Here is a 27,132-nt window from a genome sequence, read left to right as displayed (position 1 = left end):
TGGAACGATTAAAGTTAAGATGTTTGATGGAGTTGTCAGAACACTTAGTCATGTGCGACATGTTCCAGAATTGAAGAGAAATTTAATTTCGTTAAGTACTCTTGATTCAAAAGGGTATAGATACACAACTGAAAGTGGGGTTTTGAAGATTTCCAAAGGTTCCCTAGTTGTGATGAAAGGGCAAAGAAAGACTGCCAAGTTATATATTTTGCAGAGTTTTACTGTTACTGGTGGTGCAGCTGTCGCTTCCTCTTCCTTGTCAAATGCTGATATTACTAAATTTTGGCATATGCGCCTAGGGCATATGAGTGAGAATGGTATGGCAGAATTGAGCAAAATAGGACTTCTTGATGGGTAAGGAATTTGCAAACTAAAGTTCTGTGAGCACTGCGTTTTTGGGAAGCAAAAGAGAGTTCGATTAAGTAGAGGAATCCATAACACGAAGGGAACGTTGGAGTATATTCATTCTGATCTGTAGGGGCCATCTAGAGTGCCTTCGAGAGGTGAAGCTAATTATATGCTAACTTTTATTGATGATTTTTCCAGAAAAGTTTGGGCGTTCTTCTTGAAGCAAGAAAGCGATATGTTTTCTGCATTTAAGTCTTGGAAAACTATGATTGAAAAACAGATAGGAAAACAAATAAAATACCTTCGTACAAACAATGGCTTAGAGTTCTGTTCTGATGAGTTTAATAAACTATGCAAGCCAGAAGGGATCGTGAGACACTTGAAGTTTGTCATACTCCACAGCAAAACGGCGTTGCAGAATTAATGAACAGAATAATAATGGAGAAGGTTAGATGTATGTTGTCAAATGCCAAGTTAACAAAGTTATTTTGGGCCGAAGCAGCCTCTACTTCATGTTTTTTTATCAACCGATCTATATCCATTGCCATTGAGAAAAAGATTGCACAAGAGGTATGGTATGGTAATCCTACTGACTATTCTGATTTAATGATCTTTGGGTGTCCTGCGTATGCTCATGTTGATAATGGCAAATTGGAACCGAAATCCATTAAATGTGTTTTTCTTGGTTATAAAGTTGGTGTAAAAGGGTATAAGTTTTGGTGTCCTGAAAATAAAAACATTGTGATTAGCAGAGATGTTGTTTTTGATGAAACTGCTATGCTACCTAACTTATCTACAACAGATTAATCCAGATTAATCCAGAATCTACAACAGAGTTGACTCTTCAAGCCAGTACCAAAATTCATAATAGAGTTGCTTCTTTACCACAATACTTTATCGCTAAAAACAGAATTAGAAGAGAAATTAAACCTCCAAATAAGTATGCCGAGGCTGATCTAGTTGCTTATGCTTTAAATGTGGCTGAAGATATAGATGCAAACCAAGAGCCATCTAATTATTCTGAGGCGATTAGCTGTGAAGACTCAAAAAAGTGGATGTTTGCTATGCAAGATGAGATGAAATCACTTCACAAAAATAAAACATGGGATCTTGTGAAACTTTCTAAAGGTAAAAAGGTTGTTCGTTGTAAATGGGTGTTTAAAAAGAAAGAAGGAATTTTAGGAGTTGAAGAACCCAGATATAAAGCAAGGCTTGTTGCAAAGGGTTACAGTCAAATTTCAAGAGTGGACTTCACAGATGTGTTCTCCCCGGTTGTGAAGCATAGTTCGATTCAAGTTTTGCTTGGTATTGTGGCCATGCATGATTTAGAGCTTGAGCAGTTAGATGTAAAAACTGCGTTTTTGTATGGAGAACTTGAGGAGGATATTTACATGCAACAACCAGAGGGTTTTACAGTCTCAGAAAAAGAAGACTATGTTTGATTGCTGAAAAAGTCCCATTACGGTCTGAAACAGTCACCAAGACAGTGGTACAAGAGGTTTGATTCCTTTATAACTTCTCATGATTTCAAAAGAAGTAGTTTTGACAGTTGTGTTTACTTTAAGAAAAACAGTGATGGTTTTTTTGTGTATCTACTCCTTTATGTTGATGACTTGTTGATAGCAGCAAAAGATAAATGAGAGATAAGAAATGTCAAAGCCCAACTAAGTGAAGAATTTGAGATGAAAGATTTGGGGCCAACAAAAAAGATACTTGGTATGGAGATTCTCAGAGATAGAAAAGCAAGTAAATTGGACCTAAGTCAGAAGGGGTACATTGAGAAAGTTCTTTGCAGGTTCAATATGCAGAGTGCTAAGCCTGTTAGTACTCCTTTAGCAGCCCATTTCAGACTTTCATCAGCTTTGTCTCCATAATCAGATGATGAGATTGAGTACATGTCACATGTTCCATAATCTAGTGCAGTGGGATCTCTCATTTATTCTATGGTTTGTTCACGTCCAGATTTATCATATGCAGTCAGTGCAGTTAGCAGATACATGGTGAATCCCGGTAAAGAACATTAGAAAGCAGTTTAGTAGACTTTAAGATACTTACGAGGTACTTGTGATGTTTGCTTAAATTTTGGAAAGCTACTTTGCAAACTACAGGCGCTTCGTCTACCACAGAAGCTGAGTACATGGCGATTACTAAGGCTTGTAAAGAAGCTATTTGGTTGAAGGAACTATTTGGTGAACTCAATGAAGACCTTCAAATCAGTACAATATTTTGTGACAGTCAGAGTGCCATCTTCCTTACAAAAGATCAAATGTTTCATGAGAGAACAAAACACATTGATGTTCGGTATCATTTTGTTCGTGATATTATTGTCGTGGTGATATTGTTGTGAGTAAAATTAGTACTCATGAAAATCCTGCAGATATGATGACTAAGTCACTTCTTATAACCAAGTTTGAGCATTGCTTAGACTTGGTTGATGTTCATTGTTGAAGTTAAACCCTTAAGGGGTTTTATGAAAGAGGTGAAAAACTTGTGCATTGAGAATTCGTGTCAAGATGGAGATTGTTAGAGTTGTGTGATCCAAATTCTAAGAGATTGCTTGCAAGTCAAGTTCAACAAAATATATATTCTTTCTAGAATATTTAGTATTTATGAGTATAATATATTTAACATTTATTAACATAATATATTTGACTTTGATTAGAATTATGTTTTTTCAACCTATAAATAGATGTAGTTGAAACTCTTCTTATAATCATTCGAATTTGACATAATGAATTTTCTTTTCCTCTACCCGTGATTTTTTTCCGAAAGGGTTTTCATGTAAAAATCGTGTGTTCTTTATTTTATTTCTCTTTTCTTTGTGATATATTGTCATTCTTGACGTTATATTTTACAAAATAAATATAATTAAACAAAATTTTAATTAAAGGAATTTGTACAATTTTGATTTGTTTTATTTAGGCTACTGTTAACTAAAATATAAGAGACACTTATTCTTCTCTTTTCACACATAAAGAATAGGATAAGAACACCCAGAAATTTTGCTAGATTTTTAGGTTAAAAACATTTAATTATTTTATGAAATTAATGAAATTTATTTTTTATACTTATTATTATATATTTTGTGAAATTTATATTTATTTATTTATTTATAATTTTAAAATTGATATATAAATATATATTTTTAAATTAAAAAGGTCGGTTGTCATGTTATAATCACCACTAATTTTTAAATGATATATCATTTAAAAAATTAGATCATAGAATGATGATTTAGATATCAAACAAGAATAAAAGAAAGTTTAGATATCAAAACAAAAAATTAAGTATACTTCGTGGTTAAAGTCGTGAATTAAGCCACTATTGCCAGAGACGGATACAAGGGGGCTGCAGAGGCTTGACCCACCCTAAAATAGAAAATTTCTATTTAGGACCTTAAATTTTTTTAAAATTTTAAATTAGTAAATGTAAAATTATAGTTTGACCCCCCTAAAATTATAAAAATTTGATTTAATCATTTAAAAATTATAAAGATATAAACTATAAAAAATTAAAATTTTATTCAGCCCCTCAAAAATTTGTTTTAGCTTCACCCTGATTATTTCCAGTAACTTCACAACGAGGGAATCTGTTGCTTATCTTGATCTACTTCGGGCCCAAATGAAAAGAAATCCAGCTTTGCTTGCAAAGTTTTATTTTTATTTGAGGCCCCAAAAGTTCAAAACCTCTGCAAAGCCCAATATCTTAAGCTTTCTAAAAAAATCTGAAGGAAATATTGATTTATAAACTTAATGTGTAACTATTTTAATATTTTTAAATTATATAGAATTTAGAAAAATATGAAAAATTGTAAAAAATTGAAACTAATATGAAGAAAAATAAAAATAAAGACAAGCTGCCATAGACCAAATACTACTTTACTCTCTATTTTTTTTCCCTTTTAAATATAGTTTCTGTACGATTAAAAAGCACTCCTGCTTTTTCAAATTTGATTCCGACATTTGTGCACGAATAATAATTTATTAATCAGGAAAAAAGGGGCAGGCAAGGCAATGTGAGAAAATCAAGTATTTTTTCTTCTCCAATTATGTTAAAATTTAAATCAGAATCAATTATTAATATCTAAATCAAGAATGATTGGTTGAACACACGAACATCATTTTACATTCCATTCTATGAAGAAACGAAATTCTGGAAACAGACAATCTAATATCTAAACCCACACCATCATGCAAAACAATCAAGACATCTATATACCATTTTATCATTCCTTGATATATAAAGCATCAAAGCCTAAACAAACACAAACAACGAAAAGAATAAAAAAATAGTAATACAAATAATATTTGTGGACAATTGTGAGCCCAACATGTGACGCCATGCAGGTACTGTGTTTATGCTCGTGACTCACCAGTTGCTTGTTATGGTGTAGCAGAGATGCTGTTGTTTTTTGTTTCATACTTGGCGGTATCCTCCATGTTCATCACGTAATAATTGCCTTCATACTGTTTGGAATTTTCTCCCACACCCCGGTTATGCAAATAGTACTTTAGACAGCCGTGCATTTTGATGGAGTTGGCGGCTCAGATTCATTAACCCTTCTTTAGTAAACTTCATTTATAGAAGAAACGAAAAACAAAGGTCCAACCACATACATGAGAAAGGTCACTGCGCAACGCAACCTAAAACTTGAACCCTCGCTATCAAAGTGAGACTGTGACAACACATCCGCCAAATAGGTAGAGAAAACAAGCAACAGCAACAAAAAAAACCCATCCAAACCTAGGCTCATTAGGGTCGAAGCTCATCTCATTGATGATGGCTAGAATGGGAACACAGTAGCTATCATCTGGAATCTAGAAGTGAAGGTCAGAGCCAAAATACAAGAGTCAAGATTAATTCCTGAAGCAGATTCGAGGCTCTTCTGAAAATACCAAAATATTCTAATCATGACAGACAGACAAACAACTGGATAAAACCTTGAAAACATCCTTAGATATTAGGAAAGGGAATTTTGTATCCTTAAATCTATTAATCTAATCAGTCACAGATCATCAAGTCACAACCACTGGTTCTCTTCATAGGTGGGTGGTAAAATTGAAGCTCAAGCAAATAGAAGAGGCAAATTAAAAGGAAATATGATAAAACTTGGAACTTTTGAAAGGGCATTTGGGTGGCTGTAGTTTAGTTTTGAAAGGGAACTTGGAACAAGTGAGTTTAGTTTTCATAAAGTTGGCCTGGTTGAATGCTAAACGCCTACGGCTGGCGGCTGCACGCTAGGCAAATCAGCCAATAGAGCGTGTGTGTCAATTGTGGAGCGTGGGAGTAGTAGTAAAAGAGCTATTGAAAGCGGCTAAAGACTTAAAAGAGGAGCTGCTACTACGTCTCTCTGAAATCGCCAGCCTGTATTCATGAAACATCTCAAAAACTCACCACAAGCCATTTACGATGTTGCCCTCCTCTCCCATCACTTATCACATTATCACCTTTGCACTTTTCCCAAAGTCATTCTTCACCAAACAAAAACAATCCATTTGGAGAAATAGAAAGTTTTCGTTGGTCGTGCGAGGCAAAAATCTCAAAAAAAAAAATCCCAAATTTAGTTGTCGGCTCCAAGGGGTATTATAGTAAATGTGCGGCTAGAAATTGAATAATGGATGGTACCAGAAAAAAAAACCTCCTTGGGGAAGCAAAGAAGAAAAACCCAGTTAAGCCCCCAACCCAAAGGACTCTGAAATTGTTTATCTCTTTTGATAAAAGTTAGTAGCTTTGTTTCTTGTTACTGTTGTGTAGACCTCATAAGTCAATCCTAAGCACAGCCAAATATAAATCCCACAGGATAAGTAAAACCAGTGGCCACCAATAGAAAGGAAAGCTTGCAAAGATAATGTTAGGATTTCTAGCAGAGACTGAAGCAGAGGATGCACAAGTAAAGCTGAAGCTCCTCTTCAATGGCGAACTCTAAGCTTACCACTTATCTTATTCTCATAATTTGCTTTTGCTTTACAGTTCCTTCAACAGGTAATGTCTCAAAAACCCCAGTAAAAAATAGCTTACTAGAAATTAGAGAAGCCAATAAAGACTCAATTTTTATAGTATTTACTTTTATGCAGCAAAGACATCAACTTTAGTACAAGAAATCAAGCAGCAAAGTCAGGTTCAAGATAAAGAACCGTTTGTGGGTGTTAACTTAGGCACGGATGTCTCAGATCTGCTATCAGCAACGGACTTGGTTTCATTCTTGCAAGTGCAAAAAATTTCGCACATTCGACTTTATGACGCAAATCAAGACATACTCAAAGCATTGGCGAAGACAAAGATCCGGGTCATTATCAGTGTACCAAATAACCAGCTTTTGGCAATAGGATCATCCAACACCACTGCTGCTTCTTGGATCGATCGATACGTCGTCGCTTACTACCCGGAAACGCTCATCACTGGTATTGCTGTTGGAGATGAGGTTTTAACAACCGTACCGTCCTCAGCTCCTTTGCTGCTTCCTGCAATTCAGTCTCTTTACGGTGCCTTAGTGGCTGCAAATTTGCATACGCAAATCAAGGTTTCAACCCCACATGCAGCTTCTATCATTCTTGATACCTTTCCTCCTTCTCAGGCTTACTTTAACCAAAGCTTGACTTCAGTTATGGTACCTTTGCTTCAGTTTTTGTCAAGAACTGGCTCGCCTTTAATGATGAATCTTTATCCTTATTATGTGTTTATGGAGAATAAGGGTGTGGTTCCCTTGGATAATTCCTTGTTTAAGCCATTGACACCATCTAAAGAAATGGTCGATCCTAATACTTTGTTGCATTACACTAATGTGCTGGATGCTATGATTGATGCTGCATATGTTTCTATGAAGAATTTAAATGTTACCGATGTTGTGGTGCTTGTTACTGAGAGTGGGTGGCCTTCCAAGGGGGACTCGAAGGAGCCTTATGCTACTAAAGACAATGCTGATACCTATAATTCGAATCTTATTAAGCATGTCTTAGACCGTAGTGGAACCCCTCTGCATCCAGAAATCACTTCCAGTGTGTATATTTATGAGTTGTTCAATGAGGATTTGAGGTCACCTCCGGTGTCTGAGGCGAATTGGGGATTGTTTTATTCAAATTCAACCCCAGTGTATTTGCTTCATGTATCAGGAAGTGGGACCTTTTTGGCAAATGATACAACTAATCAGACCTTTTGTATTGCAATGGATGGGGTTGATTCAAAGACATTGCAGACAGCATTGGACTGGGCTTGTGGTCCTGGGAGGGCAAATTGCAGTGAGATTCAACCAGGGGAGAGCTGCTACCAGCCTAACAATGTGAAGAACCATGCTTCTTATGCCTTTGATAGCTATTATCAGATGGAAGGGAAAGCGTCTGGGTCTTGTGATTTCAAGGGTGTGGCAATGATAACTACCACTGACCCAAGTAAGTGTTACTACATCCATTCCATAAAACAACATTTGTTGTAAGTTTTACATTGCCTCTCCATGGAGTTGAATTTGTTGCTGTAGCTGTTATAAGTTGTTAGTAATCCAAGTGCTTAGCTCTATCTTGTGATTGAACAATTTCGATGAAAATTGGAAATGAGGATATTTTTGACATTCGGTGTTAGTCTTTTTTGCGTGTTTTCCTTTGATCAAGTTCCTTAGCACAAGAATCAGATGCTTTAGTCCCCAACTGTTGTGCATTTTCCATAGTCTAGACTCTAGAACAATGTATTTAGCCAATCAAGTGCCAAGTTCTAGCACCATGAATGCCTTGAGTTCGAAGGACCCCAAGGCAAAAAGTGATAGGAGAATGATGCTTAATTTATCAACTTAATAATCTTTAGAGCTAACAAGTTTCTTAACCATAAGTTGTTTGATTTAAAAATATAAAGCTATGTTAGCAGAAGCCATAAAGTAAAGCTTTTGGAATAATCCACCTTCCAAGTTACAAGTCACGTATATAGGGATACTCATTGGGGGAAAAGGTCACTTCTAAGAAAGAACAGTTTCTACCTGGCAGAGTCACATGGGTTCTGTTTGTGATTGGAAAGTGGAAAAGGGCGTGGAATAACATTTTCTTGTTCAAGCGGAGAACTAAGATTTCAGTTCGGACCCTGGTTCCTAGTGAGCCCCACTGCCCAGCATTACCTCGCTAGGCCATTGGCCTATCTTCATATTTAGATTGCCTAAGAAAATGTCTTTTCTTTGTGCTTTCTATTACTGCCTTGTATCTTATGAAAGGTTTTACAGGTCCAAGTCGAGTCTATCACTTGATCATTGTTCCTCCATTTTCCTTTTTAGCACTGATTTTACTCATACCGTGTTAGAAATCTGAGATGTTCTCTTTACTAAATTTTTTGGGTATATTTGCAGGTCACGGAAGTTGTGTATTTCCAGGAAGGTGAGACACATATCAGCCATTCTTATCACTTAACTCCTGATTTTATAAATTTTTTTGTTAAGCATTATGTAGTTGAAAATTTCAATTTCTGTTTGCAGTAAGATGGTAAGCAACAAGACGAGAACGGTTTTAAACTCAACAGAAGTAAGTGGTGCAGCTGAAAGGTTAAAGTTCAACACTTTCCACGGCAGCCAAATAAGTGCAACTACTGTAGCATTCTGTATTTTGTTACTCATTCCTTTTGTTACCACTCGATGAGGAGGATAATAAAAATATATCTGTTTGAAAATGTATCATTGTTTTGCATTGAATTCAAGATGATCTCTTTTTGTGCAAAGGTGAAAAGAATATCTTTGATGATGATCTGATGAGACCAGACTAGGCTGAGTCGTTGAATGAATGCGTTAATTGAGCATGGTGATTATAACTATTTGAGAGCTGATATTGTATGTAATCAATGTGATGATTGTGAACCGTAAACAGTTAGCAGAAAGTGTGATGATTCTGCAACATGTAATCATCAAGCAGGAGAAATGGATCAATTGTAGTCACTTTTGATGGCCAGGATCAATAGAATCTGATTAAAACAAAAAGGAATTTTTTGAATGAATCTAAAAAAAAAAAAAAAAAAAAAATCTCGTCATTGTTTCTTAGCATCTCTGAACAGTTTGTGCGAGTGTAGATGTAATCGCTTCCAAGATTCCCATAATGTCAATGAGGAAAGGCAATTTTCACAAAAAAGAAAGCAGCTTTATAAACCCTTTTCCAGCCCCGACCTTGGATCATGTTTGTCGCTGTAGGGTATTGTGTTTCTCACTACTAAAAAAGAAGAAAAAGCTTAAACTTTTACCATCATGAAAAGGCACCTGATTACCTAACATTGCTGTTACTGGAACTGGACGGTGCATTAGTTTAAAGCACGACAGTCCACTGTGGATCCCATTCTGCACGTATGTAGCTGTTTGTGGGGCAGACGAGACATCAGCCGAACCTTGTACAATACCGAACTGTAACTCCCGAGGTAAAAGTGGAAACTAAACCGGCTTTAACTGTTGAAATGGTGGTACTGTTCTCGTTAATCTCACTCCAGTCATGGAGTCTGTTTTCTTTGCTTTGAAGCATTGTGTTGAATTTGGTAGCTTACTAGGCATTAAGGCGTCCCATAGTTTTTTATTTGCCCCATCAAAAGAGGACTTTTCTGACCATGATTCTTTCTTTTGGCCATACTCTACTAATTGTGCCATTCCTCTCGAAAACGAAAAAGATAGATTGGCAAGTACAAGTGTTGGATGCACATTGTTATTTCAAAAAGAGAATTTAAGTTTGAACTTGAGAGGGACTTCAAAAATTGTAAGGCAGACATAAAACATACATTAATTTAAAAAAAAGGACAGGGTCACATGATGTTTAGGTGATTCCAAGCTTGCACGTGATGGGGTTTGAGCCCTGTCTTGTGACTTTGACAGGCTTTACTTAAAATTTTGCATAAGATTACAAGCTTTGATTTGTTTTCCTCTTTTGTTTTCAAGGGCTAAACTAAAAGTCAAACCAAAACCAAGTCACAGTCAAACATCAGGCGGCCATAACCGGTCTGACTACACATCACGTGACGGGCAATAGTCACGATCAATCCGGGGACCATGTGATTCGCTAGTTTCGGCCGTATTTAGTTGGAACACACTGACAGCTACTGCCTAAATATGCATATGTAATCTTATAAAAACTGTTGTTCTTTCAGTTGCATACGCATACAAAAGAAACACCTAACTCTTTTTTCTGCCTCCCCTCCATAGAAGCAAAAGACAGATTTAGAGAAAGATACAAGAATGGTGCCTTAAAAGAGCCGCTCTTTCTAAATCTCTGTCACCTATAACATTTTGCAAAACAAAGCAGTCTTTTCTGTATTCAAAGTAGAAAAGACAAAGCAAATGGAAGATAGCAAGTTTGCTGTTTATAGTTTCATTGCTTGCATTTTGTTTCTTGGCGTCAATGGAGAAAGCCCTTATAGGTTTTTCACTTTGAAAGTCACGCACGGTGATATTTACCCTCTTGGCGTTAAGCAAAAGGTACTTTTGGTTTTCGTTACATTCTTTCCTTTTTGGCATTTGGGAAAGGCTTGATTTTGTTTCGTTGAAGTAATGGGTTGGAGTGTGGCGAATTGTGATGCAGGGGATCTTAATAAATGGGCAGTTTCCAGGGCCTACGATCGATGCAGTTACTAATGATAACCTCATTATCCATGTTTATAACTACTTAAACGTACCATTCCTCATCTCTTGGTAAATTTGCCATCATTCCTTCCTTCCTTCCTCTTTATTTTACTTTATCTTCCACTTCATTAAAAAATGCGACGTAAAATATTGGGGAAGCTTAACATTTGCTCAAAGTGCTGCTTTGCACTAAACTATTCGCTTGAGGAAGAGCGGAAGATATCAACTAATGCGAGGTTTATTTGATGAAACTAAAATATTGGTCTGATTTTGTGATTCAGGAAATGAGCATATTCCTGTTTCTTTTATCTTTTTGTATGGAAGTGCATGGCGGGGTTCAAAAAGCATAGTTTCTTTCTTTTCACTTACTTTTCTCATTTTGGTTTACAATCTCATAAGCGATCGCTATACAAACTCTAACGCTATGGTCTGAGCATGGTTAAATGATTAAAAATCTCACTTTTCTGACTAATAGCTCTCTAAGAATTTAATGGGAATATGAGATAATAATGCAAGCTAGGTGAGGATTGTAACTTTCTATGTTTCTTCGGGTTTTTTCCCCCCTTAAATTCTGATTAGATATGGAATGTCATTTGGAGATTGATATTTGAAGATATCATCTTACAATAAATGAAATAAAAATAAAAATTAAATAATATTTATATCAAGCATATAATCTATTCAATACTTACATCTCACTCCAAATGAGATAAAGATAATTAATGTTTGTCACTATTCATATCTAAAGCATAAAAATGAGTATATCTATATTATTATTTTTATTATTACGGTCTTAACTGAGTCGATAAGACATAAATTTATTTGAGAAATTATTAAAATATATTTTATAATAAGTTATATTTTTATTTTTATATAAAATTAATAAAAACTCAAATATTATGAAATTTGAACCCATGATTTAATCACCTTTAAATATTTAATTTTACCATTTTAAGGGTTCATTTGATTTTTATAAACCTAAGTTGGTCTCATAACTTAATAAAACTCCAAATAATGTTATTTTGAAAGTTTTAATGTTTTTATATGAAAATAACGTATATGTCTGCCGTCTGCGTAGTTATAGGATAACTGATTAAGATAAAATATTTTAATGCATGCGCTTCCAACCAACAAATAAAAGAACAGATCAATCCCCCCTGAGTATGATTATGCAGACCAGCATAAGACGAGGGGCTTGGGCCTAGTTATCGTAATGGGTTAAAATCTTTAATACATACCTGTTGAACGCATAATTAAAGCTTGGCGTCTTTGCACATTGTAAAGATCATGCCAAATGTTTTATCTTTATTTTCCATAATTATGTTATATGGGTAATAGTATACAGTAATAGGGACTAGTCCAGTTTAGCATGCAGGAACTTAGTACTGTACATTTATCCACTAAAGGAATCAAATATGGAATAAACAGAAACAGCTTCTAGAATATAGATGCTACAGTTGATCTGAAATTTGATTTTTTATCTCCTGCTTTTATTGTTTCTTCAGGAATGGAGTGCAGCAGAGGAGAAACTCATGGCAGGATGGAGTGTTAGGCACGAATTGTCCAATTCGACCAGGGAAAAACTTCACTTACGTGCTCCAAGTAAAAGACCAGATTGGTACCTTTTTCTACTTCCCATCACTTTTATTCCATAAGGCTGCTGGTGGATATGGCAGCATCAGAATCTGGAGCCGCCCTAAGATCCCAGTACCTTTTCCCACTCCCGCCGGAGATTTCACTGTACTGGCCGGAGACTGGTATAAGAGAAATCACTATGTAAGAACTAACAAATCTGTGTATATGTTTTTATTATCTCATGAGCCTTCTTTATCGTATTGTTTTTGCTTCTTAAGGTATTGAGACGTTACTTGGAGAGTGGACATAGCCTTCCCTTCCCTGATGGACTTGTTATTAATGGTCGAGGTTGGAATGGATACACATTCACGGTTGATCCGGGTAGGACATACAGGTTCAGGGTATCGAATGTTGGGATCTCCACTTCAATTAACTTCAGGATCCAGAGCCACAAGCTCAAACTCATAGAAGTAGAAGGATCTCATACGATTCAGAATACCTACCATTCTTTCGATATCCATCTCGGGCAGTCGTATTCGTTCTTGGTCACCGCCGATCAGGCGTCGCAGGATTACTATGTCGTTGCCACTTCGCGCTTCACTCCTCGTGTGCTCACAACCACTGCCATCCTTCACTACAGCAATTCGAGTAAGGGAGTTTCCGGTCCAATTCCTTGGGCTCCCACTTTCCAAATTGCTCCATCACTCATGCAGGCGAGATCCATACGGTACATTATTAATTATGTTCTTTTCAGAAGCCATATGATAACCTAACAACGTGTAGCTGATACGTTTTTTCTTCTACCAGTTGGAACCTGACAGCGAGTGGACCTAGACCTAATCCCCAAGGCTCCTACCACTACGGAATGATCGCCCCAAGCCGCACTATCATGCTTGCCAATTCTGCGCCTTATATTAATGGAAAGCAGAGGTATGCTGTCAATGGTGTCTCATATGTTCCACCAGATACCCCGTTAAAACTAGCAGATTACTTCAAGATTCGCGGTGTCTTCAATCTCGGAAGCATCCCTACTCGGCCTCCTTCAGGAAACAATGCCTACTTACAGACTTCTGTCATGGCAGCCGACTTCCGGGAATATGTTGAAATCGTATTTCAAAACTGGGAGAACACTGTTCAATCATGGCATATCGATGGATATTCCTTCTTTGTTGTAGGGTAAGGATTATAGTATATTATTTATGCACAAGGTTCAATTTTCCATGCATGGCGAAATGTATTTAATCAAGATGTTGGATGAATCAGGATGGATGGAGGGCAATGGACGCCTGATAGTAGAAGAAGCTACAATTTGAGAGACGCAGTGTCTCGCTGCACTACTCAGGTATGCAAATGCAATATATAGATAGAAGGTGTTTCCATAATGTGATGAGCTGTAGAGACCTAAGGTGCATCAGCTGGAAGGCCTGTTTTGTTGATATGCTAGAGTGAATACATTTGCAGGTGTATCCGAGGTCATGGACCGCCATCTACATGGCTCTGGACAACGTGGGGATGTGGAATATAAGGTCAGAGAACTGGGCCAGACAATATTTAGGGCAGCAGTTTTATCTCAGGGTTTACTCCCCTGCAAATTCATGGAGAGATGAATATCCAATCCCAAAGCATGCTCTTCTATGTGGTCGGGCCAGAGGTCGTCGTACAAGGCCTCTTTAAATTAGCTACAAGAAAAGGAACCACGATGTCATGAAGGGGTGACATGGGATATGATACGATATGATGAACAAAATCAAGTTAATTAACTGCGGAGCTCAGGTTGAGCTATTCAGTCAATTCTTTGTTTGCTTTGAACATTTTCATGTTTATATGACATTATTATCGGCGTCTAATCTTTATATGCCTAAGAACATTTTTTGTTTAGGCTTCAACTTTCAAATTTTCGGTTCGATTATCTTTTTGGAGAACATCAAAAGGGTTGAATATTCTTTTATTTTCATTTTCTGTTTTTCATTTCTAGGTTAATTTCTTTTGCCACGAAACTTGTTCCAAGCAGATGTTTAATTGCCTTCTTGAAATGGTAAGAAGAAACAAATGGCAAAAAGAAAATGCTTGCATGGTAACAAAAATGTATTCATTGCATGGTACATACCAGTTCTTTGTGGACAAGCTTTCAAAGAGACTAAATGGTTAGGATGTTAAATTTTTATCTATAGCGGGTAGAATATACTCGACAATGGTAGTGATTATGATTATCCCAAATTACTGCATGCAATCCGCACACATTGTGTTAGTTTTTTGTGGGCTTACCTTACCTCAGCTTCTTGTCTATTTGTTACTGTTTTAAGCTCATACGTGTTTTCATGGAAGAAACGGATTTCTTGCCTTGAATATTCATAGTTGTGGCATTGCCACACCTTGCTTTTTGTATGATTGTGGCATCCGTCCATAACTAGAAAACCAATGAGAAAGCAGGATTTAAATAAAGCCAAGCCCAAAGCAGCTGCTTTTTGTATGATTGAGGCAGTTCACGGTCGGTAGATGTGACAACTGACGAAGTCGTGGAGCACTTAGCTGGGCTGATAGATGGAGTTAGCTGCCAAACCCAGTAGGATATTTTACCTAACTCATTTCTACTCTTTGAAAATGGCCAAAAACCAATCTTTCAAGATGTAAGAGTCAGTGTCAAAACAACTACTAATTTGTTTCTTCAACCAAGGACTTCCTAAGCCATTCCATACTTAATATATGGTATTCAGTTCTGGTGTTTGAGCGATATTTTAATAGGGAAAGACCTCATTAATTACTTTTCTTTAAAGATTTTATTTCAAACTATAAGAATCAAGCAACTAGCAATCATCGAACCATGATTAATATATAAAAGGGAGATGAAAGAACCAACAGCTGCACTCTCATTTGGTCAAATAAAGATGAAATTTCTTTTCTTACTTTTAAATTTATTCTGCCGTTTAGTTCTAATCAGGGAAAAAAGTGGGGTTAAGACACAGATTTATGTTTTTCTTTTACATTTTCCTAGAAAATATTAAAAATAGAAAGGAGCATCGTCAAATTACTCCATTGGCTAAATAGTATTTTAAGCAGCCGTAACTAGGTAAAATAATGAACATAAAACAGGATGACATCAGATGATAGTTAAAAGGGAATGCAAGTATTAGGAATTGAACATGGCATGAAGGTTTACATCAAATATTATAATAATCATCATGAATTATTTATAGTAATTTTTAAAAAAAAAAAAGGAAAGAAACAGATATGAAGATGCTACAAGGAGTTTGCTTCAGATGATGGGAACAAGTGAGTTGGCAAGTCCTTTAAAAAAAGGGGCAGCAAAATAAGATTAAAAGACAAAGTCATCTCTAAGTGGTCCTTTCTTTATTACGTTTTAAAAGGTTCTTGAGCAGAGAAATCCCATTATTGTTCATCTCCTGCTTCTATCAAAATTTTTTTCAGGCATAGCAGAGCCGTTGGTAATCATCACCAGGACCAGGTGCGTACTACCATTACTATCTTTCATCAAACCCCTTCTCTTTGTTTTACTTGTTGCTTTTTCTCATTTCATCTATTACTAACAAATGCTCAAGTCTCATAATTTCTACTACATCCTAGATCCTTTTCATTAGCTCCCATTGGGAGGGTATAAAGCCTCTTAACCTACTTCTGCAGATGCTTGTAGGCATAAGTTTAAGATCCAGTTTATATACTATTTTAAGTTCTTCCTTGTCGTGTCAAATTTTGATCATATTTACACACAAAATGAAAAAGAAGCTCTCGTAATTATGGTTTCATGGCACTCCAACAAAGGATCTATGCTTCAATCATTCAAGCATAGATTTGGCTGCGAGGGTTTCATTTTTCTTTCTATCTTTTAATGTGAACAAACATAAAATGTCTACTGCTTCGTTGCATTTAAAACAAGGTTATTATCATTGGGATTGGAGTTGGGTTCATTTTATAACCTTGTTTTTGCTATGAATTCAAGGGTAAGAAGGACCTATGGCTAGTGAGGCACCAAGCTGGGCCGATCAATGGGGGGCTGGTGGAATTGGTGCAATGGAAGACGAGGAGGCTACAACCAAGAAAGAGCACGACAACAAGAAACCCAAAAGAAAAGGTGGACTGAATAAAGCCAAAACAGCGACTTTGAAGGGAGCCAAGAAATTCAAGCATGGGATATCCAAGGGCTTAACATGGGTCAAGAATAAATGCCAGAAAAAGGGTTCCTCCAAATGAACGTAACATTAAAAAAAATTGTAATTGCCAACGCTTTGATGTGTCCTTCATTCATTTTTGAGTGACCTATATTCTCCAATTTATGGCAACTTAACAGCATAACAAAGTTTCTTGAGCACCTTTCATGGATCTACTACCAAACGATTCCATACTGTCCGAAAATGACCGGATAACAATCATGGCAGAGAGAAAGAGTCATATCAAACAACTGACTTGTCTCCTAACCTTGTAGAACTTTTAAGCATTCATGGATCATAATTAAAACCAGAATAACTTTACAATTATGAATCGCTGCTGAAGTTGGATTCAGCCATTTAATTTATAGAAAATAAAATTGAAAGTTCAGATAATAATAAAATCGTCATTGTCAAGAGCAAAGCATTGGGAATAATTAGCACCACCGAGAATTTACACCTTCCACTTTAGCTATTTACATAGAGTGATAGCATTATGCTTGAAGTGAAGGGGAACCAAATGTGTTTTCTCCACTGTAAGTCATATAAAGAAAACCATCTTCATCCTTGTTTTCCTCATAAATTGCAGACATCAAGGCAGCTGCAAAAACCGAATTAGAAAAAAAAAGGAAATAAGCCTCACGAACAGAAGAACAAATGGTGAAGCTAATATCATTACTCACCGGTAGGAGGAAGAGTGTTCTTCACAAAGACAAATATAGCTTTCTCAGCACTAAGCTTAATCCTTTTACGGACAACATAAACAAATTGACCCACAGTCAAATCAGCAGGAACAAGATACCTGGAAGCCACAATAAAAGAAGAATATAAAGAAAAAGAACAGAAAAAAAAATTAAGCAAGTTTGGCAAATAACAGATTGAATAACAGAGAATTGTAAAGTATTGCTGTTTTCATGTTCAATACAATCAATCTTCTACACTTTGAAAGCATGGCTACAAAGAACAAGCGTCATTGTAGTTATATTACTATTAATAGAAATGTGAATTTTGGTAAGGGACAATGCAACTAACTTCTTTTTATCAATATCCGGAATGTCACTCCTTTCAGCTTTCTCAACAATAACCTGCGTGTTGCCACCATAAGTAAAGATGAATGTTAAAAGAAATAATGCAGGAAAACAATGTTCAGAAGAAAAGGAAGATTGTAACTTCGATACTCTTACAGGAACTCTGTCTGGATATTTAGCCCTGATGCGAGCAGCTTCATCTTGCCTCCTTTCTGAGAATTGGGAATTTTAAAAGACGATGATGAGTACTAACAAAAATTTTATTAGCTTAGTCAGATTAGTGAACAAGTAAAGCAGAGACAACAGCAAAGATAATGAGGATGCTGCAACAATATTCAAAAGAGGCGAGACAAATAGAAATAAATACCAACATTTGCAATTATACTTCATTACTAGCATGTAATTCAAAAAGAAGCAGCAGATCATGGAATACATGCAAAAAAATGCGACTGTCCAGCAAACAGACAACTTCAATGTTCAGCTCTTTTCAATACAGTATCCGCTTAACCAAGAGCATATTGTTTTCTCTAAGAAAGCAAACCTATTTATAGGAATATCGGTATATTGAAGCAATGTAACATCTCATGAATTTGACAAAGATATCCCCCTGATCGAACCAAGGTTTAACAATCAATTAATTCTCAACAGTAAATACAGCAGTCATAGATTTAATAATAATAATAATAATAATAATAATAATAAAACAATGAATAACCAAAGAAAATTTTAAAGCGTCAATAATTCAACCAAGCAAAATTTTCAACAAATTCTTATACAAAAAGGAAAGGATAAAAAAAAGGAAAAGAAAAAAAAAAACTAACCCAATGGATAGTCAAGCTTAAAGGAACTTTTCGCCATTGCAAGACTCGATCCCTGATTATCCGCTGCGAATTTCAAACATCGAAACATCAGTAGAAGATCAATTCTTTTTCTAAATTAGAGAAAGAGAACAAATAAAAGTAAAAACTTTGTCCAAATACAACATCAGAAATAATACCCGACAAGAAACAAGGAGGAGGCTTTGAGAAATTAGGGTTTCAACTAAAAACAAAACCCTTAATTGATTGATTGATCAAGAGAAAAGGGTCGATTTCAAGCAAAGAAATTTATAGGTTTAATATAATTTATAAGAGGAAGCGAAGGTGTTTTAGGCAACAAGAAACCTTCTAAGCGTCTACTACTTGAACACGAGCCACACGAAACCAATATTTAGGGGAACTTCCAATAGAAATTTTATTGATGATTTAATTCAGGCTTAATTAAAAAATACCCCTTAAACTATACCCGCGTTTCCAAAATGATACTTTTTTTTTTTTGTCAAATAACTTCTTACTCCAAAATTTAACACCGTTGGGAAAAAAAAATTAGCCTATCAGAGATTGCCATGTCAACAGTATTTGCCATGTCAAGAAGGGGAGGAGAAAGCGGTGGTGGTGGAAGGGAGCCGAGAGGGGGCGGAGAGAGGGATGAAGAGGAAATTTTTGTTTTTTATTTTTATTTTTTTAATATTAACATTTAACATTTTTATTTTCTCCTTAACAAATTCCATAAAAAAGGGTAAAATCAAATATTGTTGACGTGGCAGTTTTTGATTGGTTAAAATTTTTTTTCCTAACGATATTAATTTTTGAGATAAATTTGAGTACCACATTTGATCAGAAAAGTTGAAGTACCATTTTGAGAATACAGGTATAGCTTAGGGGTATTTTTTGAATTAAGCCTTTAATTTAACTAGTATTTTATTTGTTTCACCGATTGAATTGCTCCGGTTCTAGGAATCTCATGCGTGCCCTGCCTTGGTTAGCTTATGAACGATGCCGTTTCGGGACTTTTGCTTGAAGATAGGGCTCGAATGGCATTGGAGGAAGGATAAAGTCTGTTTTAAGTCGCTATACTCTTTATACTTCAGAAATTAGTCCACTATTTTTCCTTTCAGGAATTTAATACATTTACTTTTCAGATTTAAAATGTAAGTATAATTAAAAATATTAAATTTTTTTATTAAATTTAATTTCATTACAGCACTATTTCTTTATTATATGGCTACCAAATGAATAAATTATCTATTTCAAAATATAATACGAATGAATTTAATAAATTAATTTTAATGATAAATTAATAATTAGACCTAAATTTTAAAATCTAAAAATAAATAAATAATTTTAAATATAAGAAAAATATAAACTTAAAAATATTTTAACCCTAATGAAATAGGTTGCTCCAATTTTAGATAATATCTAGAATATTACATGATTATCTAAATATTTTAAAATGAAAATATTGGGATATTTTTGGGTACATGAAATATATTGTGACAATTATTCAGTAATAATAGGTGGTTATTTATGCTGCAACGATAATGTTATATTATACCTACGTAATGTATCAAATATAAATCTTAGATATTTTTATGAGTTATTTAATTAAGGAAAATAATTGATGACAATGATTATATGCTAAAAGTATTATCTCATTTTACTTTATGTTTAGAAAATGAAAAAGTGTGGAACAACTTGAGGGGTTTGTTGGGAACTTCTTAGCTAGTACAGATGAGAAACAATGAGTGAGGGCAAAATTGAAACATCAACATATAAAGGATGCAAAAAAGTTCTTTATTGAAGTGATGATCTATCTATCTCAATCAATGTTGTAATAAATACAAATAATAGTTAGGAAATGGTTGAAAATTGAAATACCACACTTTACTTTTCACCTAGTACCTATTATATATATATATAAATTTGAGAATTTACTTTAGTAACCTTCTCGTTATATCATTTATGGTCCTTTTTTAATTATTTAATAATTTTTTTATGTTATTGATACATAATTTTGGTAACAATTTTATTTTAAATTTTAGACCTCAAACCCTAAACCTTGAATCCTGAACTTTACACTCCAATTTTGATTTAGGGTTTAAGGTTTGATTAGAGTTTGGAGTTTGAAGTTTATGGTTTGGAGTTTGAGATTTAAGTCAGAGTTTAGAGTGTAGAGTTTAAGGAAAAAATTACCAATATTATGTATTAATACATAAAAAAATTACTAAAATGTCATTAAATAATTAAACTCTTTTCTTAATTTGATTATATCAAACACTCTGAATTAGATGTTTAAATATTTTGAGAAATATATGTGAAATCTTTTGCAACATATTTAATTTATCTTGTGTAATTATCAATGTACTACTAAGGGCTTCCTTTGCTTAACAACCATTAAACCCTTTTGCTTATTTTTTTTCTTCTGGGTTTTCGACGCAATGCATAATAGTATTGCATTAATTTATCTACACATAATAAAAAGGCCAAACCACAAAGAAGACAAATGGCTTAATTAGCCAGCCTTGTAGTGAAACCTAGCAGGTCTCTTTTGTATATGCAAATTGCAAGAGAGACTTCCCAGTTTCATTCGAGAGTAGAAATATATATCGTAGATGTAATTAAGAGAGCATGCCTAGGAGAGGGTCCAACAGAAGCACTGGTCCATTGAAAAAACTCCATTCAAGGACCTTCTTGTGGGTCTGCTGCAAATATTTTCTCAACCTGCTGGTGCACGTTGCAAACTATGGGTCAGTGCCACTCAGCGTCAGCGGCATCAACGTCAAGAGGAGATGATCACGAAGAAGAAGAAGAAGTGCGTTTTGAGGAGGATGAGGAAACGTCCAGCATGAAGAAAAGGTGCTTATCCATGGCTAAGGAACAAAGGTCGAGGTTTTACATATTAAGGAGGTGCGTTATTATGTTACTTTGTTGGCAAAAGTACGACAAGCATTGACTTTCCCTCCCTTGTTTTCTCTTCAACAAACGCTCCCTTTTCATAAATTTTCAAGTATCAATAATGTAAAAGCACTACTGCATAATTAATCATGGTGTCTTTGCTTCTTTTCTTTTCTATAATTTGATAGCTAGTTGTCAATTTAACTATGGTTGCATCATATAATATGCTTACCTTTTCCTTAACTAGAATGCTGCTATGAAAGCCAATAAACCTGTTAAAAACTGGGGAAATTTGAAAAGATACTAAAGATAGGACCTAGGGTTCTTTTCTAATTCTAGTGGGGAGGACAAGTGAGGAGAGATAGATACGACTATGGTGCAGTGATAGATACAACATTTGCAGAGTTTTCACGTGAAAATAGTTAAAAGAAAAAAAAAAGTGGGGTTGTTTTTCTTTATATTTTTTGCTCTAAAAGGAGGGAAAGATGCAGACATAATATTTCACATGAAGAGAGGGACAGATCATTGAGGGGATGGTAAATAGATACAGGTTTCCTTTTGGTACGCCTGGGATCCATAACAAGCTTGTCGTTTTGGCTTGTTATCTTGTACTATTGCAGTTGCCTATCTTTTCTATGGTTACGAATTTCCTTACGAAATTTTTAGGTAATTTCCTAGCTATTATTTCTCAATTTCAGGAAAAAGAGAGTGCAATAATTCCACTAATTTGATCATTTCATAATTCAAAACTTTAAATGCTCTGGTAGGTAGGTATACCATCAAACAGTCTCGATTTATTAGCAAAATAATTGCTACATTTGCATATAGAGTTGGAAAATGATATATCAACTATACTAAAGAAAGAGTCTTTAAAAATATATATAATTGTATAACAAAATAGATCTCATTAATCATTCCTGGTTTTTTGTGCCTTACCCATACTTTGTTGTAAGCTATTGTACTACTTGTTAACCATTCTTGACTATTAAACAGATATTAGAGTTATCCACAAATTTTACGTTTAAGGCTACCTGACATGACATATAATATTGTGATTTGTCTTTACGATCGATAGACATGAACGTGAAAACTGTACATAATGTATCTGAATCGAAGTTGTTCATATTAAAGACACAAGAGAGAAGTCCTGAAGATATATAAATAAGCATTAATATTGATTTTTATTGAGTAGTAAGCAGCAATATGCTGCCTACAAAGATTAGACGTATATTATATAGATCTCATCACCATGGCAAAAAACTTTCGATCCAGCCCCCCACCATGAGGTTAGGCAGTTGTATCTTCATTTCTTTAGCATGGTATACTACTACACATTCGTATACACCTATGGATGCAATATAAATGTGGGGAAAGGGGAAAGAAGTATAAAAAGGGTAAAAAAAAAAGCATCTCTATGCTGGATTTCTTGTGTGTATTTTTCCTCAGGAAGAAGTTCTTATCGTTTGCACAAAGTTTGCGCTCCATAAAGCATTCTTGTCTTCACCACAACGTTCATGGACCTCCATAATCCTCTCCACAGACCTGCAAATCCCACTGCACCTCCAGTCAAATGAAGCAGCACAGATATTACCAGCTTGAGCTTTCCATTCACAATCTGCAAGAAAACTATTAAAAGTCAATGCTCCAGTGCTACTTGAACAAGATAACACAGATTAAATGAAAGTTACCTGGTGGAGTACCACAGCAGAGTCTCCTATCATCCACATGCTCCACATCCAAACCAATAAACCAAGCTCCCAAAGAAACATCTTCATTAGCATATTTATGCAGTACATTCCTGAGACAGAGCATAACTATTATCACTGGAGGCATTAACAAATATATGAAATTAGAGCTTCGATTTGAACACATGCACCGCACAACTAGAACTAAAGCTTCGTTGAGTAACTGGACCAGCTTCCTGTTAGTTGAAATGCACACATCAACTCATCAATGGTAAACAGGCTTGAAATCAAAACAACGGGAAAAAAGCATGTAGGAACTCACTGATTTATGAATATGTAAGTAGCCAAATCTTTGGATATAGCATACAGTTGTCCAGTAGCATGTCGAAAATATTTGTTCCCAACCTCACCAAATTTCCAGTACTCAGGTTCATGGTATTTCACTCCCCTATTAATTAAAGATCATATAAAACACAACCGGATATTTCAGATATTTATCTCATCTAAACATATAAACTAATCTGGAAAGCACAAAAACTCTGCTTACTTTCGAGCAAGAACAGGACCCGACTTCATGCAGCCGATATAAACTCGGGGTTTCTTGCTATGCCTAGCTAAAGTCACACCAAGTGTTGCTGCAAGCATACCAACTCAATAAGAAAAGGAGTACACATATTTACAACCCTTTTTCCTTTTATTAACAACTATGATTGTCATCTTTGTCAAAAAAAACAACAACTATGATTGTCATCATATTTATAAAGGAATTAGAGTGCGTACAAAGATTTGTAAACATGCAAAATGAAAGAATAAAATTTTGTTTTACCTAGATTCACATGAATATCATCATCAACTTTGACATAAAATTCTGCATCCCACAAGGAAACAGCAGTGGCAAAATAAGTTTTTGTCTTGGCTGACAACTCCAGGTAGCCCTCAACATGTTGCTGCTTTTATTACGGACAAATAGAAGTAAAGGTCTTTTAGATATTTTATATGATCTATTTACACCTACAAAAACATTAGACTACTCGATAGAAGTATTACCAATCTCAAAAAGTCTCCATGCACCTTTTCTTCAGCTTCAATGGCTTTATCAAGAATGCCACCTGACGTTGAACTGGAGAAAAGGCCAACCAATTAATTCAGTTTTCTACTCCATTTACATCATATAGTTTACTAACACATGCGATTTCATTGAATTTTTGTAAGATAAATAATTGCATTCAAAGCAAAAAGCCTTTACATGCAGTTACTGGAGAAATTAAAGCAAATAGCCAAAAGAATGGCCGGAATGGGTGGAAATTACCTGTGACCTATAACAAATCTTATGATGATACCCGTTTCTTCCTCTAATTTTTTTCGCTTCTCAGCTGGAACATTTATATAGTAAGAAAGCATTAATCATACACCAAGAGGAGGATCATAAAGGAATAAAAATTAATAAAAACAGTAATGGACCTTGAGGCATCCAAGTCGCACGTACTGAATCTCTCCGCTTATGACTACTAAAAGCCGTATTGATTCCTATAACCATAAAATATTTCCTTTTTAAAGTCGATTCTATATTCTTCACGCCTTCAGATATCATAGGGTCTTTCTGAATTGTCTCACGTTCGGCCCTAGAAGCCATCAATTTTATCTCCAAATCTGAAATGGCTTTATCCATGGTCCTGTAAACCATATACAGCAAATAAGCTACAAATTTAAGGACACAATAGGGTACAATAGCTCAAATTCAGATGTAACAAAGATAAGTTTGGTTTACAGAATAGAGTGTTGGGACCCTGAAATGTCTCCTGAGTTATTGCCTTCATTCTTCAAAACCTATTAAGTTCAAGAAAAGAACAAATATTTCAAACAATTGTCAGCATGATGAAAAATCCAGACAGAAAGTTTGGCAGACGAGACAAGTTAAAGGATATCACAAGTCGTTAGAGTAAATGCCACTACTCTGCTAAAACATACAGGCCAAATCCATGTTTCTTTCATTACAACAAGTAGGCTCTTCGAAGCTCAAGCATATAGATCAGATAACTAAGACTGAACATATGTGGGACAAAAGCACTCACAATGTTTGGATCATAATCCACAAATTGTTTACCCCCAGTTCTGGATGTCCACGGAATGCCCTTAGCATCAGGCACCATCCACGTCCTGATTCAAGTGTTTCACAATTAAAATAATTTGAATATACTATAAGCAAGCCATGGCAAAATCAAATAGCAAAAGAATAGCATCTTAAGTGTCTGAAAGAGAAGCTTAGCAGACTCAACAAAAAATATTGTATACCATGGTAAGCAATTTTCATATTACCAAAACAACATGACACAGAGAACCTAGTAGGTTGTGGTTGAGAAAATATCGTGCATTGAAATTAACCCGAATGAGTTCTACCCTGAACAAATCATGAACATCAGAGAGAAACATGTGTACAGTTTTAACTTTTAACCCACTAAAGCCAAGATTCCTGGAAATGGTAATAATCCAAATAATTTGCTAACAATGATTAGTAAACCATTAAACAAAGTCCAAAACTGAATTTTTTTTCATTTGGATAATTTAACATTCACATAAAATGATTTATCACAATTTTCAAGCATGCCGTGGAAGTACTTGTGAAAACTTATTTCACGAGATCTATAAAATTCACTAAAATGCATCATTTAATCAGCAAAGAAAAAAAATGCAAATTGAGAGTTAGAAACATAATCCAAGAAAGCCAATATACCTATTGCTGAAGAACATTCCAGCACAGAAGCTAGCGAAACAAAGCAAGAGAGCCAAGTTCTTCGGTAAAACATGCTTTGAAGCATGCTCCCCTCTACTCTTAACAAACATTTTATTCTTTAAAAAGTCAATATCTTTCTCCCACGAAAGAACGTAAATTTATATACAACGATGGAAATTTGGAAGAGAGAAAAGAAAACCCAGAAACAGATTCAGAAAGGACAAGACATCAACAGTTTAAGGGCCTGGTTTTTTTTAATGAAACTCTCTCTCTCTCTCTCCAACCTCAAAGAGACAAGAGAAAGAGAGAGAGTACAATGGATAAATGTAGACACACTAAAACTGCCCTATTAATACTACGAAAATGCAAAACCGTCCAGTTTAAGTGTTTAAACTTTAAACCAACGGTCATTCCCATAAATACCTCTAATGTTTTCTACTTTCTTTTCTCCTCATTCTTCTATTAACAGTCGGTTTCCTTTCACTTTGAGCTCTAATGTAACAGGCTAACAGCATGATTTTGTGGTTTTTTTTTTTGAAAATTTTATTTTCATCTCTATATTACATTAGAGCTCAGAGTGAAAAAAAATTGAAGTTGGTACTCATAGTCATACTTAACCAGAATTTAATAATTAAATCAAATTTATATGCAATAAAATGACAAAAAAATCATAAACAAACATTTGCATTAGGGCCAAGGACCACATTAACCAAACAACTGAATTTGGACTAATTTGTCGGTTGTGGTATTGTAACTTTTAATTAGTATTTCCTTGGTTTTTTTAATTTTTTTATATAACCCATGTTAATAAGAGTTTATTTTCTTGGATTTTAATGATGAAACATTCTGATTTATCATTTATGTAAGTGATCATTAAATTTTGTTTTAGTTCATTAAATATTTTTACAGCTTTCTTTTTCTCTTTCTCTTTTATATGTTCGTCCCCTGTGGAAAAAATAGTTTTACTGCTAATATGTTGTAGTTGTAATAATAAAAGCCAACATAACAACTAGAGGTGATCATGGGTTAAGCTACTCAGCTCGCCCCGATGGTCCGTTCGAAAAATAGGAGGGTTCAGGTAAAATTATAGGCCCAAAATATAGATTTGGGCAAAAAAATGAGGCCCGTTTAGAAAACAGGCCAGGCCTCGGGTAAAACTCTTTTGGCCCGGGTCCGGCCCGAATTATATATTAAATATATATTTTTTATTTTTGATCAAATATACTTTTTAAAATTTAATATGCTATTTTCTTTTTAAAATATGCTATTTTGGTGTTGTAAAATTTAATATGGGCCGAGCCGGGCCGGAATCGGGCTTAGCAATTTTCTTTCAG

General features: G+C 35.0%; 4 protein-coding genes across 9 annotated transcripts; 2 read left to right on the top strand and 2 right to left on the bottom strand.

Annotated features, from left to right (window-relative positions):
* The first annotated feature begins 5,839 nt into the window (after positions 1-5,839).
* LOC105769228 (glucan endo-1,3-beta-glucosidase 1) lies at positions 5,840-9,059 on the top strand. The gene is made up of 4 exons (XM_012589712.2): positions 5,840-6,330; positions 6,423-7,733; positions 8,669-8,696; positions 8,795-9,059. The coding sequence occupies exons 1-4, from the start codon at positions 6,261-6,263 to the stop codon at positions 8,952-8,954; spliced, it is 1,569 nt and encodes a 522-aa protein (XP_012445166.1). The 5' UTR covers positions 5,840-6,260; the 3' UTR covers positions 8,955-9,059.
* A 1,388-nt stretch (positions 9,060-10,447) lies between these two features.
* LOC105771267 (L-ascorbate oxidase homolog) lies at positions 10,448-14,726 on the top strand. Its single transcript, XM_012592683.2, has 7 exons — positions 10,448-10,762; positions 10,866-10,975; positions 12,412-12,682; positions 12,760-13,208; positions 13,289-13,657; positions 13,745-13,823; positions 13,943-14,726. Exons 1-7 carry the CDS (start codon positions 10,625-10,627, stop codon positions 14,153-14,155), a joined length of 1,629 nt encoding a protein of 542 aa, XP_012448137.1. The 5' UTR covers positions 10,448-10,624; the 3' UTR covers positions 14,156-14,726.
* Positions 14,727-16,968: 2,242 nt separating this feature from the next.
* Positions 16,969-18,879, bottom strand: LOC105770358 (autophagy-related protein 8C-like). Of its 2 annotated transcripts, none has more exons than XM_012591524.2 (6): positions 18,667-18,879; positions 18,491-18,553; positions 17,826-17,881; positions 17,674-17,726; positions 17,325-17,443; positions 16,969-17,242 (listed from the first exon to the last, which is right to left on the bottom strand). In XM_012591524.2, the coding sequence occupies exons 2-6, from the start codon at positions 18,525-18,527 to the stop codon at positions 17,136-17,138; spliced, it is 372 nt and encodes a 123-aa protein (XP_012446978.1). In that variant the 5' UTR covers positions 18,528-18,553; positions 18,667-18,879; the 3' UTR covers positions 16,969-17,135. The 2 variants fall into 2 exon arrangements, with proteins under 2 accessions (XP_012446978.1, XP_012446979.1); XM_012591525.2 differs by having other exon boundaries at positions 18,833-18,853.
* A 3,657-nt stretch (positions 18,880-22,536) lies between these two features.
* On the bottom strand, positions 22,537-26,132 carry LOC105770532 (probable beta-1,3-galactosyltransferase 1). 5 transcript variants are annotated; one of them, XR_001126235.2, is made up of 12 exons: positions 25,799-26,132; positions 25,140-25,224; positions 24,836-24,894; positions 24,529-24,740; positions 24,377-24,440; positions 24,115-24,187; positions 23,894-24,017; positions 23,615-23,702; positions 23,390-23,515; positions 23,264-23,303; positions 23,071-23,180; positions 22,848-22,997 (listed from the first exon to the last, which is right to left on the bottom strand). XR_001126235.2 is itself a non-coding variant. In XM_012591771.2 (11 exons), the coding sequence occupies exons 1-11, from the start codon at positions 25,906-25,908 to the stop codon at positions 22,825-22,827; spliced, it is 1,347 nt and encodes a 448-aa protein (XP_012447225.1). In that variant the 5' UTR covers positions 25,909-26,130; the 3' UTR covers positions 22,537-22,824. The 5 variants fall into 5 exon arrangements, 4 of the variants coding, with proteins under 4 accessions (XP_012447225.1, XP_012447227.1, XP_012447226.1 ...); XM_012591771.2 differs by having other exon boundaries at positions 22,537-22,997; positions 23,071-23,303; positions 25,799-26,130; XM_012591773.2 differs by lacking the exon at positions 23,264-23,303 and having other exon boundaries at positions 22,537-22,997; positions 25,799-26,128.
* Between the last annotated feature and the right edge of the window lie 1,000 nt (positions 26,133-27,132).

This window comes from Gossypium raimondii, chromosome 5, assembly GCF_025698545.1.
Source record: "Gossypium raimondii isolate GPD5lz chromosome 5, ASM2569854v1, whole genome shotgun sequence".
NCBI lineage: Eukaryota > Viridiplantae > Streptophyta > Magnoliopsida > Malvales > Malvaceae > Gossypium > Gossypium raimondii.
Note: the sequence above shows the minus strand (reverse complement) of the source record. Positions and strands in the feature narration are given on the sequence as shown.

Excerpts from the sequence above, each read along its gene's own strand:
- LOC105769228 (XM_012589712.2), top strand. The coding sequence starts at position 6,261 with ATGGCGAACTCTAAGCTTACCACTTATCTTATTCTCATAATTTGCTTT. Across the intron at positions 6,331-6,422 it reads CTTTACAGTTCCTTCAACAG|CAAAGACATCAACTTTAGTA; the intron begins GTAATGTCTCAA and ends ACTTTTATGCAG. Across the intron at positions 8,697-8,794 it reads AGTTGTGTATTTCCAGGAAG|TAAGATGGTAAGCAACAAGA; the intron begins GTGAGACACATA and ends TTCTGTTTGCAG.
- LOC105771267 (XM_012592683.2), top strand. The coding sequence starts at position 10,625 with ATGGAAGATAGCAAGTTTGCTGTTTATAGTTTCATTGCTTGCATTTTG. Across the intron at positions 10,763-10,865 it reads CTCTTGGCGTTAAGCAAAAG|GGGATCTTAATAAATGGGCA; the intron begins GTACTTTTGGTT and ends ATTGTGATGCAG. Across the intron at positions 12,683-12,759 it reads GGTATAAGAGAAATCACTAT|GTATTGAGACGTTACTTGGA; the intron begins GTAAGAACTAAC and ends TTGCTTCTTAAG.
- LOC105770358 (XM_012591524.2), bottom strand. The coding sequence starts at position 18,527 with ATGGCGAAAAGTTCCTTTAAGCTTGACTATCCATTGG. Across the intron at positions 17,727-17,825 it reads AATATCCAGACAGAGTTCCT|GTTATTGTTGAGAAAGCTGA; the intron begins GTAAGAGTATCG and ends GGCAACACGCAG. Across the intron at positions 17,444-17,673 it reads CCGGATATTGATAAAAAGAA|GTATCTTGTTCCTGCTGATT; the intron begins GTTAGTTGCATT and ends TGTGGCTTCCAG.
- LOC105770532 (XM_012591771.2), bottom strand. The coding sequence starts at position 25,908 with ATGTTTGTTAAGAGTAGAGGGGAGCATGCTTCAAAGCATGTTTTACCG. Across the intron at positions 24,441-24,528 it reads TGCGACTTGGATGCCTCAAG|CTGAGAAGCGAAAAAAATTA; the intron begins GTCCATTACTGT and ends TAAATGTTCCAG. Across the intron at positions 23,516-23,614 it reads GGTCCTGTTCTTGCTCGAAA|GGGAGTGAAATACCATGAAC; the intron begins GTAAGCAGAGTT and ends TTTAATTAATAG.